Source organism: Saccostrea cucullata, unplaced genomic scaffold, assembly GCF_032062105.1.
Source record: "Saccostrea cucullata isolate Sc308-1 unplaced genomic scaffold, CSIRO_AGI_Scuc_v1 ctg12446, whole genome shotgun sequence".
Lineage (NCBI taxonomy): Eukaryota > Metazoa > Mollusca > Bivalvia > Ostreida > Ostreidae > Saccostrea > Saccostrea cuccullata.
Genome location: NW_026922297.1, coordinates 7,294 through 19,217, shown reverse-complemented (window position 1 = coordinate 19,217; position 11,924 = coordinate 7,294). Strand labels below are relative to the sequence as shown.

The 11,924-nt window shown below is 34.4% G+C and overlaps 1 protein-coding gene across 1 annotated transcript; it reads left to right on the top strand.

Moving 5' to 3' along the window:
- Window positions 1-6: 6 nt before the first annotated feature.
- Window positions 7-10,276, top strand: LOC134261570 (uncharacterized). The gene is made up of 8 exons (XM_062743996.1): window positions 7-64; window positions 388-714; window positions 1,229-1,260; window positions 2,386-2,732; window positions 2,904-3,065; window positions 7,415-7,622; window positions 9,294-9,511; window positions 9,885-10,276. Exons 1-8 carry the CDS (start codon window positions 23-25, stop codon window positions 10,274-10,276), a joined length of 1,728 nt encoding a protein of 575 aa, XP_062599980.1. The 5' UTR covers window positions 7-22.
- The last annotated feature ends 1,648 nt before the right edge of the window (window positions 10,277-11,924 follow it).

The following is an 11,924-nucleotide window of genomic DNA, read 5'->3' as shown; positions in this document are numbered from 1 at the left end:
GGAAAAAGAAGAACAAGAGAAAATGTGGAAAGAGAGAGAAGAAAATGCAGCTAAGAGATTACAAGTAAGTTTTTTTGTCCAACTCTCTAACAGATACAGTAGAAACACAAATTTTTGTGGGGATAAAATTTTGTTAATTTGTTATTTAAAATGGTTTGGTAGGCATTAAATTTCGTTGTTTTGAAAGTAACTCTATTCAAAACATAGTCGTATGAAAATTTTGTGTGGGATTTCGTTGGTAATTGTTAACAATGAAATAAACAAAATTTAATCCCCAACGAAATTTTCTGCTTTTACCTTATTTTACAAAGTTTGATTACTTGTTATATTGACTCAATATATTATTTCTAGCTTTAAATATTTTGGGTCTTTGTAAAAACTTTGCAGGAAAGAAGGGAGAGAAGTCCCTGGCGAGGGGATGATGACCGTCGGAGGGGGGAATCAGTACCAGGAGTCGCAGTCGAGACAGACCCCTCAGAAATCGCAGCGGGAGCCGCAGCAGGGACAGGGGGGCCAGAAAACGCAGCAGAAGTAATGACCGGAGCAGAGAAAGAGGAAGAAGAAGATGAAATTTTTAAACTTCGCTCTATTAGATCATTTTATTTTGTTACGTCTCCATTAATTTTTGTTGGGCTAGTGAATCAACTGTTGACAGACATCATACTAGACAATTTGATAAATAAATTCATTTTAATTTGTCAAGAAGTGTTATTGGTATTTTGAATTCAATATACAATAATTGAGGTTTGACATTCATTATTGGGGGATGAATTTGGTCTGAAAGAATTGGATGATCACTGAATTTAAAGTTTATAATAATAAATGATATTTCTTCTTCAGGAGGAAAAAAATATATGAAAAAAACAGAAGTTATTGAAAAAAAGACTTGTATAGCTTTTGAAGAACTTCAGTGCCTTTTGACATTTAAATGAATCCTTGTCCTCCCACTCCCAATTCTAGTGAAGTATTAATTAATTGCAATTAAAATCTTTAAAAGATGGGTGAAAATATCAATGTTAGTATTGTTTTCAATTACTTTAAATGTAGGTTATTCTATGGTTTAAATCCTAGATAAGTTACGGACTACCATGAATGATGGGAGTTATTTTAGTGCTTTGTTGGAATTCCTTTTACATAGGATTTAGGTCAAGTGTTGGAAAGATCAATTTTGTATCTACCATAAAAGGCTGCTGTTATAAAATTTATAAAGTATCTGACTGGAATTCAGGAGATAATGGCAAGGCATTATGTACACAGGAGGTGAGAAATTCAAAGGAATCAATAATATTGGGAAAAAAAAAAAGGATTTTTAAGAATTGAAATTCACAAGCATTAATTATTAAATATGCCCCTTTAAAATGTGACAGTAAACAGATCAAGGTTACCATTGAGGATAAATATAGGTATCCAGTTGGGATGATATCAATTGATAAAATCAATATCATTTGTTTATATATTTTAAAGGAGATTTAATTAATGGGCATAAAAACATAATATATGTCCCCCATGACCCAAGCATTAAAGACCTGAAAATTTGTATAGCTGTCAATATTAGGAATTCATTGGGGATTAATTTTTATTTTTGTACAGTGTTTATTGCTTGAAATGATGGACATACGGCTTTGTATATGCTTTTTGAAAAAAAAATAGATTAAGGACAGTCCATTAAAATGAATTCGGAGCTTGATTTTCTTTTAAATTGTCAATGTTGCATTGACCTAGCTGTCCGTTTTTGTTCTTCATGATGCAGCTGCAAAGTATGTCGAGCATAAACTAATGTTCACCTTATTGTCTTGAACAGTTGAACCTTCAGGATTTACCATTAGTTTTGGTTAAAAGCATCTTTTGAAAGATAAAGAGGAAGAAAATTCAGAAGTTCCTTTATATGCATAGGGATGTGATCATAACCATACAATTAAACAATCAAACTCTTAAGGATTTGTCAAAGGTCAACATGTCCAAAAAACTATGTGAGGTGTAAAGTTAATTTTTTTTTTTTACATTTTATAAATATATCATTGCTTTACAGATAGAAAGTATCACTTAAAAAACAAATATTTTAAAAAAGATATTTTTTGAGAAAATATATGTATAAAAAATGTGCATATATTTAAAGAAAATGCACTTGCTTTTTTGTGAAATCATCATTGCAGAAATAATATATGTGTATCAATGGAGGGCAAGTTGGACGTGAATGGTCTCTGAAAGGTTGTTATTGAAAGCATGACATTTATAAAGACAAAACCCCTATAAAATCCACCATTTGCAATGTACTTTCGGTTTCAAATCTTAACATTTGTGACAAAATAAACAGGGAAAACAACTTTCCAGAGGCTATCGAAGTCCAACTTGCCCTTCATTGATAAACATTTATTGTTTCTACAGTGACTGGGAACCTGCACCGGGCAAGTGTGGCGCGCTTGAGTCGTATATTGACGCCGTTGAGTCAGACATAGAGAAGCTCCTTTCAGTGCCAGACAAGACTCCCGACAATTTGAGTAAGGAAGAGAGATCTGCCTTACAATCATTAAAAAATCGGGATGACATTGTAATCAAGAAAGCAGACAAAGGCTCTACAGTTGTCGTACTGGATAAAGAGATTTACATGGCGGAGGCACAAAGACAACTCTCAGACGAACGTTTCTATAAGAAACTGGACTCTGACCCTACTAAAGAATTCTCCACCGCCATTACCAAAACTCTTGACGATATGTTTGAGAAAAATGAGATTGGTATCAACGTCTATGAGACCTTAAATCCTATTGACTGTAGACCAGGACAATTCTATCTGCTTCCTAAAATACACAAAGAAGGCATGCCAGGTCGCCCCATAGTCAGCGCAATTGGACATCCCACGGAGAAAATTTCTGAATTCATTGATTTACATCTCCGTCCACACGTAGAAAATTTGCCATCCTATCTCAAGGACACCACGGACTACATTAACAAGACGCCCTCTACTGGCCTCCCAGATCATACCCTCCTCGTGACTATGGACGTCACATCTTTGTACACCAATATTCCGCACGATGAGGGTATAGAAGCCTGTAGAGAAGTCTGGGACAGTAGGTCCATACAAATTCCTTCTACCGAGTCCCTTGCCAAGCTCCTTGAACACGTCCTCAAGTTCAACAACTTCATGTTTAATGGAGAACATTACCTGCAGGTTAATGGCACTGCTATGGGTACGAAAATGGCACCATCTTATGCCAATGTCTTCATGGGCAGACTGGAACGCAACTTGTTACTTCAAGCACCATTTAGGCCCCATAGCTGGTTGCGTTTCATTGACGATATAGAGATGAAGTGGGTGGAATGTCGCGAGAGCCTCGAGGCATTCATTACGTTTGCCAACACCTTTCATCAGTCGATCAAATTCACAGTAGACGTATCTAATTCGAAAAACGTATTTCTAGATACCACATCTACCCTGATTGATGGTGAAATCGAATTCAGTCTCCACACCAAACCCACAGATTCCCACCTATATCTTATGCCCACTAGCTGTCATCCCCCACACACTTTTAAGGGAGTGCCTAAGGGTCTAGCCACCAGAATTCGACGCATCTGTTCGTCCCCTGGCTTATATCAGGAGCAAAGTGGTCTTCTTAAGTCCCACCTATGCAAAAGAGGCTACAATGCCCGCAACGTACAAACAGCTATTGATGAGATGGCGGGACATGACAGGCAAAACCTATTACGCTACAAAGAGAAAGAAAATAGCGGTAGGGTCCCTCTGGTAACCACATACCATCCCGTCCTTAAGAACCTAAGCGGTATCCTTCAAAAGAACCTACCAATTCTCCATTCAAACAAACGAATGGCAGAGGTCTTTAAGGAACCCCCATTGGCTGCATACAGACGCCCTAGGAACCTAAAGGACATGGTAGTAAGAACCAGACTGGACAACCCATTACCTAACGGGGGCTTCAAGACTTGCTCTGACAGAAGATGTCTTCTTTGTAAGCACAGCACTGACACAGACAGTTTTAACAGCCCTGTTACAGGCCGCAGCTACAAAATACTAGGAAGTTTGTCCTGTCATACCGACAACTGCATTTATCTCATCAGTTGCAAAGTTTGCTCCAAACAGTATATTGGTGAAACAGGAGATCTCCGCAGGAGAGTCAATAACCACCGTTCGACCATTAGGACCAAAAAACTCAATGAACCCGTTGGGGAACATTTCAACCTTGAGGGTCACAAATGGGAGGACATGACAGTAGTGGTGATTGATCATAACCCAAGATGGACAGACGCTCAGAGAAAAAGCAAAGAAAAGTTCTGGATGCACAGATTTAAGTCATTCCGCCCCAATGGTACATGTATTAACAAACTGAATGACTTCACCAGAATGAACGTAAACTAGACCCGATTCCTGATGATACCAAACAAGATTATTCTCTCAATTTAGTGTAAACTCTACAGTTAATTTGCGTCACCAACTCTCGAACAACCCACATAACTATGTATTGCTTACGCCTTTGTTAATTAATTCTTAATTATTTTTTACCGATAATCAGTCCTAAAACATTTCAAATTAAAATTTATAATAGATCATAATTCATATGTTAAAATGCCCCTTTTATATTATTTTCCTTTGGTTATTCTTTATCAAGTATAGTTACGCCATTTTGAGAGAATGAAAATGTACGATTTACTGATTGTCGTAATTAACTAGCATAATTAATTCGTTCAATTATGTAAATCGCACTTCACCCGAATATACCCGATAGACCGGACGCATTTCATAGCGGTCCGGATTCTTTCTTTAAGAGTGTTCTTAAAAATTTCCAAATCAACATGTAACTAAGTATGTAAATAAATAGTGTTTAGTAGTTTAGTAGTAGTGCTAGTTGTTTTTTGTTTCGCTTTTTCCTTTGTTCTTATGACTTTTTAACTCTTTTCTTTGTCCTGAGGAAGGGACAGGGCGTCCCGAAAATTTGACAATTTTTATTGTTCGTGTCGTTGGTCATTTTTAGTGCTTTATATATATATATATATATATATATATATATATATATATATATATATATATATATATTGCATTTTTTAAAAGAATTTTTCTCAATAATTTTTTTCTATATTTGTTATCAAGTGATACTTTCCATCTGTTAATCGATGATATATTTATAAACTATAAAAGTTTTAACTTTATACCTCACATAGTTTTGGAGCTGTTGTAAAAATAAATTGTTGGACATGTTGATCTTTGACGAAACCTTAAATAGAGGACATCAAAAATTCATGATTGATATGAACTCCAGCAAAATCATGAAATTTGCAGTCCTTGGCTTTTATATATTGAAAATGTATTAATTGTATATATCATATAAAATATGTTTTACTCATGAATTTTTTTAAAATCTTTATCCAAAATCCAAGGTTATGATCCAGACACCAGTTCAGACAAAGTTGTTCATATCTTGAAAATATAATACATGTACATACTGAAAAATATTTGCTTCTAAAAGTTGTGAAATAATTACTTTTTCTTCTTCATTAGTTACCCAAGTAAAAAGAAGGGGACGCAAAAAAAAGAAATAAATAAATACATGCATATGTTGGATTAAAAAACGTAAATTTTAAAATACATGTCGAAATTCACAGTGTAACGGATTGCACAAGCGTTTGATCAGACAGCTTTAACGGTACTACGCTATTAAATTTTGTAATTATGCTCGTATACCTACTTGTAACTCAACTTAAAAAAAATATAGTTTTAAGCAAGAAGAATAAAGAGAATATTGTTTTTATTGTCTGTTGCGAGTACTTCATAAAAATTGGCGATTTCAATTTGTGTAAGAGATCTAGTTGGGCCTCGGCTCATTTCTTTCTCTCCCACAAAGTGGAGGACTGAGTGACCATTGTTTGAGTATGGTTAAAAGTTAAACAATTATATCCTGTTTGATTCCATTAAATCAAATATATACATGTATGTTCTACATATCAACTTTTTAGTCTCATATATCTATACTGTGTTGCTACATGTATATACACAAGCTAGATATGATAAAAAGAAAAATGGATTCATTGTTAATTATATGGATTTGTATTTTATTTTGTGCTTTTCAAAGTAAGTATCAGTAATTTGTTAATGGAATTTCAACTCCAATATTAAGAAATTCTTCCGAGACAATTCTTAATTAAGTGAGATATTTGCAGACAACGAACAATATTCAAGCTCAAAATTGTATCTAAACAATGCAAATCAGGAGCAGAAGAAGCATGGACCTCTAATACATCAGATGTGGGATCAGGTGCCACGGAGGAGTGAGCATCCCCTGCAGACCGGTCACACCCGCCGTGTGCTACAGGTCCTTGTCATGACCGGGAAATAACAAAAATCCAACACTGTGTTTTCACAATGGTAAATTACATATCTGACTAACTTTTCCATCTCGGGGGTCTAGAATCCATTAGGACTTGAACAATATATAATACATGCAGCCAGCAGATAATCATTTTAATAAAAAAAAACAACAAACAAAACTTTTTCTAAAACTAAGACTGCAAAGTTTCCACCAGAGATATATTTCTTATAAGTCTTTCAATCTTGTAGTAGTTTCTTAATAATAGGTATGCTTATACCGGAGCTCAGTTGAAAATCTCCACAGATTGTTGGAAGAAATAAACTCCGGAAACTATATAAATTTGCTTATCAGAATCTCGAGATTTCATTGAAAAAAAAGCAGCTATTTATGATGTCAAAAAGTCTGGACTTTAATTCAACTTGGGGAAAAGTCTTGTAATATGGTGGTATTGATATTGGTAATGTTTTTGAGATTCCAAAGTTCCTTGGAGTTTGTAATTATCCACATCTGATGAACACCACTTTTCGAATATATTGTTGTAAAGAACACTAGAAGTTTCTCCTTCACTGCTGATAATATTTAAGTAAAGAGTAAATATGGTAAAGAAAGCGGTATTAATTGTAATCTACTATGCCTTTTTGTTTATAAGAATCCAGATTAGGAATCCTCTATAGGTGTGGTTTTTAAGAATTTCCTTCTTATACGAAGGGAGGTATGGGCAAAATTTTGATTATCGCTTTTAGAATTAAACCCCAGTTCCTCTACGTTACAAATAATGAACCTTTAAAGCAAAGATAATTTTCAACTGTGATCAGGACATAGTCTTTATACCATCTTATTCTATTTTGAAAAACAGAAGAATACATGTAGATGGTTTTCATATTACCCCTCAATGAATCACTCGATGAAGAGAAACTATTTTCTTCAGAGTAGTGAACGGGATTCACATACACATGAATTTAACACGTTGTAGGATTATGCTTAAGATGTTTTATATCATATAATATTTAAGCCCGGGGTGGGGGGGGGGTTAGACAAAGTGAAAATCTGCTCATCTTAAGATACGTTGTTTTTTTTATAAATCAAAATCTTTTTTCTAGATTGCCTTACGGCCCCCTGCAATGGAATGGGATCAAACAGCATTCTGTACAATGACATTGGCTACGGTAGTGTGTGCTTTTGGGTAAGCGTCTCAGAAAAGGATCTCGCTCTGGCCCAAGCAACGTGTTCGGACAATGGTGGATCATTGTCCGTCATGACCGACACCGCAATGCAAAACATTGTGAACACCCTCCTAGACACCGCAGGGTAATTCATTTTATTTGATTTGGGGTAAAAACGGAATTCCACTGCTTTCTGAGAGAGAGAGAGAGAGAGAGAGAGAGAGAGAGAGAGAGAGAGAGAGAGAGAGAGAATGAAGGAGAGAGATAGGGTGAGGAATTTTCATGGCAGTGTTGTTTCATTTCATTGTATATTTATTTATTGAACATTGATTGCAGGGTACGAAAAACATTGTCAATGAAAAGGATGAAGATAACGGGCAGTGATCAATTTAAAAAAAAAAATTTAAACAGTAAATTCTATTGATAGGGCACTGAAACAGACCCCCGAGGTGGCATCATGCTTCTAGGAGGAGTAAGCTTCACTTGTTGACAAGACACGCCCACCTTGAGTCATGTGTATTGATAAGATAGACGGACGTTTCATAGTGAACTCTTTTTTTAAAAATAAAAATAAAAAGGCATAGCAACTGGTATGAAAGAGTGCCAAACTATGACTCAACAATAGGTTACATGTATATTTTTAAACAGGATGCATGTTAACTTTAAACGAGATTTTTTGACATCCCTGTGTATCAATTTATTTGTCAGTAGCTTGCCTCGATTTAAAATCAATTGTACGTAGAAAACGTCCTTGAGTATCGAATAAGTTAGGAAATGTAAACAGCCTATGCAGATGATAGTGGAATGCATGTATTACTAAATGAAGAAAGAAAGTTTACGACCAAAAACCTGAAGTTATCTTGTTTGTCAAACAATAGTTATTAGTTGACCCTTATCATCAAAGGCTCTAATGCTCTAAGTTTACTGTTGTCAATTGATAAATCTGAATGTCAAGTTATCAAAGGCCACAGCAAATGTTTTCTTACTCTCATGTAGACGTTTTTTTAATACATTCTGATTCATAGAAAAATAAAATACGGGTCGGCCAATAAAGGAGTGCAATTAGTGTCCATTAGAATCTTAACAATTTATTGGAAGACGGTCTCCGAAGACTTAATTATTTCTTTCAATAAGGAACTCCAGCGCCCTTTGAATTTTAACTCTAGAATGATTTTATGTAAAATCATTGATGTTTACAAAGTAATTTTGCTGAAGAAACGGAGGCGGGGGTTATCATTAATTTTAGTGAGCTTATTGCTCACAGTATCTCTAGTTTTATTTTAGTAGCTTGGTAGAGCATTCTATCCAAGGTTTAGGAGATATTGCATGTAATATTATGTGACATTTTGTATCGAGGATATTTAAAAATGGGGAAAGTGGTGTTGTTTGGAAAAAAAATTTTGGTACTGAAGTTCGAACCTACCCCCCCCCCCCCCCCACGAAATAGGATTTTCGTGCTTGGGAAGAGAGAGAGAGAGAGAGAAAGAGAGAGAGAAAGAGAGAGAGAAAGAGAGAGAGAGAGGGGCATACTTCTACAGTTAAAGTAAAGATCAATAAAAAAACAAATATCAAAATATCAATTTCTCTTAAAAGGGTAGTTTCATCTCTCAATTTCCCTTGATTTAACACATCAAATATGAACTTTATAAAAAAGATTCAAAATGGTAATCAATTGCCCTTATGTTTCCTTCCCGTTAACAATGTAGAATTTAAAAAAAATTAAAAGTGAAAAAATTCTATGATTTTAATGAAAGATGATTTTTGTAATTTAGCAACGATTTCTTCATAGTAATGTCTTATATTTCTTTGCATGCAGGCGAAGTTTTGATGAAATCTACATTGGTTATGACGTGGATACAACTTCAAACTACAGACTAAGACGGCTTTCTGGACAGATCCAAACATATGAACATTTCTACGCCAAAAATCTCAACCATGCAGACTGGCACTGTGTTTATCTATATTTGGGCTATTGGTATCCAGGGAAATGTGATGCTCCCCGTTATTTTCTATGTAGTACCATCCCAAATCAAGGTATGTTTTGAATAAGACAATTAAATTACTAGTTATTGGGTCATATTTTAGGTTTCTATTTTCATACCAATGGCCAGGTCTTTGTTTTTCTTTAACTGAAATTGACCGTGAACGCTCTGTCTATCGGATCTATAAATAGGACCCAGCAGGACCGGTCAACAGGGGATGCTCACTCCTCCTTGACACCGGATCCCACCTCTGTTATTTATCAGGGGTCCCTATTTATGCCCTGTTTACAAACTTGTATTGTTTGAAATTTTTATGAGATCGATCACTGTTTGTGATCTTTACTCTTCTTTATTTAAATAAAAAAAACGTTTTACTCCTCAAATTAGAAAAATTAAATTTCTAAATTCTCGAGATTATTATTTAGCCCCTTCTGTTGCTATGACGACGGAGAAAGTGATGACCTCCACCATTGCTGCCATGACAACAGACACGATCTCCACCACACTACAGTCATGTACGTGTCCAGTTGTACAACATACACCTACCATCAGCTCCACAGAGGAATTAAATGCGAAAATCGCAGAAATCAGGAAAGATTTAGAGGTAGAGAAATCGTCATTGTCTTCGACTATCCGTAGAAAAACGTCGGCAGACGATCCACGACCTTCCGCCAAAACTTTCGGTTCCATCGGAGTAATCATTATTATTCTCTTCCTTGGAGGAATATTTGCTTTGGATTTTCCGTTTCTTGTCATTGAACTAAAAAGATTTGGAACAAATTTGTTAATTATTAAAACTAGATTGTTTACCCGATAGTTAAAACTTTAGAAATGACTACATATATATTTTTCATTCTCTGTATACTGTACTAGTTTTGATTTTTCATTAAAACAAAAATTAAGCGAAGAATTTTTATTCTTAGAAAGAGGTTTATTATTATTTTTTTCCCTTCGAATAGAGATTGAAAATCAACATACTTGTATAAAGGTCTTCCTCATGTTTTGAAGTGCTTCATCTTCTTGATGCTTAGAATTTCGATGTAATTTGCAACTGCACATGCGTATAGTTTTCTATACCTTGATTAATATGATTTTGTTTATTTCTTATTATTTTTAAGTCTTCGTCCAGAACAAAAACTGAAGTATTTTACTACCTTCAGAATACTTGTATGTAAGGATTTGATTTCGTTGTTGTAGAAGTGTTGAGTAGTAATGCATTTTAAAATTTACATTTCGATATGTGGCTATAAATTCATGGGTCTCTCTATACCTTGAACACAACGAAAATCAAACCGTCATGAAAATAAGTGATTACACAGTAATTTTAAGTTCTGTGAAATCATTAATTTTCGTAGGGGTTTAATTTTCGTTGTTTTGGCGTTTATAGAGACACTCGAATTCATAACCACCTTGAAATGTTAAATTTCTTATGCATCACTACACAACACTACACTCCAACCATGAAATCAAATCTCCACATATCAATATTTCTTTTACAAACCTCGAAAATTTGATCCCACGAAAATATGTGATTTTACAGAATCTTCCTTCGTAAGATTTTGATGTTGATATCTGTTGACCTGATTTTTGTGTCTTTTTATCTGAATATATATTGACCTATTTTTATCTGCATATATGTTGACCTATAATTTTGTTGATTGGCTTAATCCTCCTTCAGAAGAGAAAACAATGAGAATTGATTTATCAATAGTAGCGAATCTTCATTTGGTTACATTAGACAACTAATATCAATTAAAAATTCGATGTTTTCTGTTCAGTAGTTTAAAACTTTCCGCTATCCCTTGCCTATAACCTGACAACGATAATACTCTCAAAATCATGTACATGCTTCTTTAAATTGGAAGACATATTTGATGTTCTTTAAAAAAACTATCATTTGCAGATATCATTTAGAAACAAACGGTATTTAGCAAATGTACAGATATTTCACAAACGGTTTTAAGTTTGCCGTTGCTCTATTTGAAAACCAATTGTTTAAAACCGTGACTCTGATACTACGGATGTAAAGAACAATACCTGAGTATTGATTCCGATTTTATTATATAGTGGAGATATGGAGTCAGACTTTCATTGATAATGTTACATTTAAAATAAAATTTGATATTTATTAAGAAATATTTCCAGGATCTCAAATCAAATTAAAAACAGTAACATTAAAATATAGAAAATCACCGACAACACGTTAATATACTCAGTAAAGTTGACTCCAAATATCAATCTATATATTGTATTTAGATAAGTTTTCAAAAAGTGAATTGTGCTCCAATTTATTCAAATCAATTTTAAAGCGATGGTTTTCATAATATTTGCTTAGAGTTGGTCAGAACTCTGTGTATCTAACCATCCTTTCAATACCTTTCTCAGCCTCAGGGTCACGTGAGATTAGTTACAAGTCAATAACAGTACTCTATCGAATCTCGTGACGACACAAAATGTATATAATT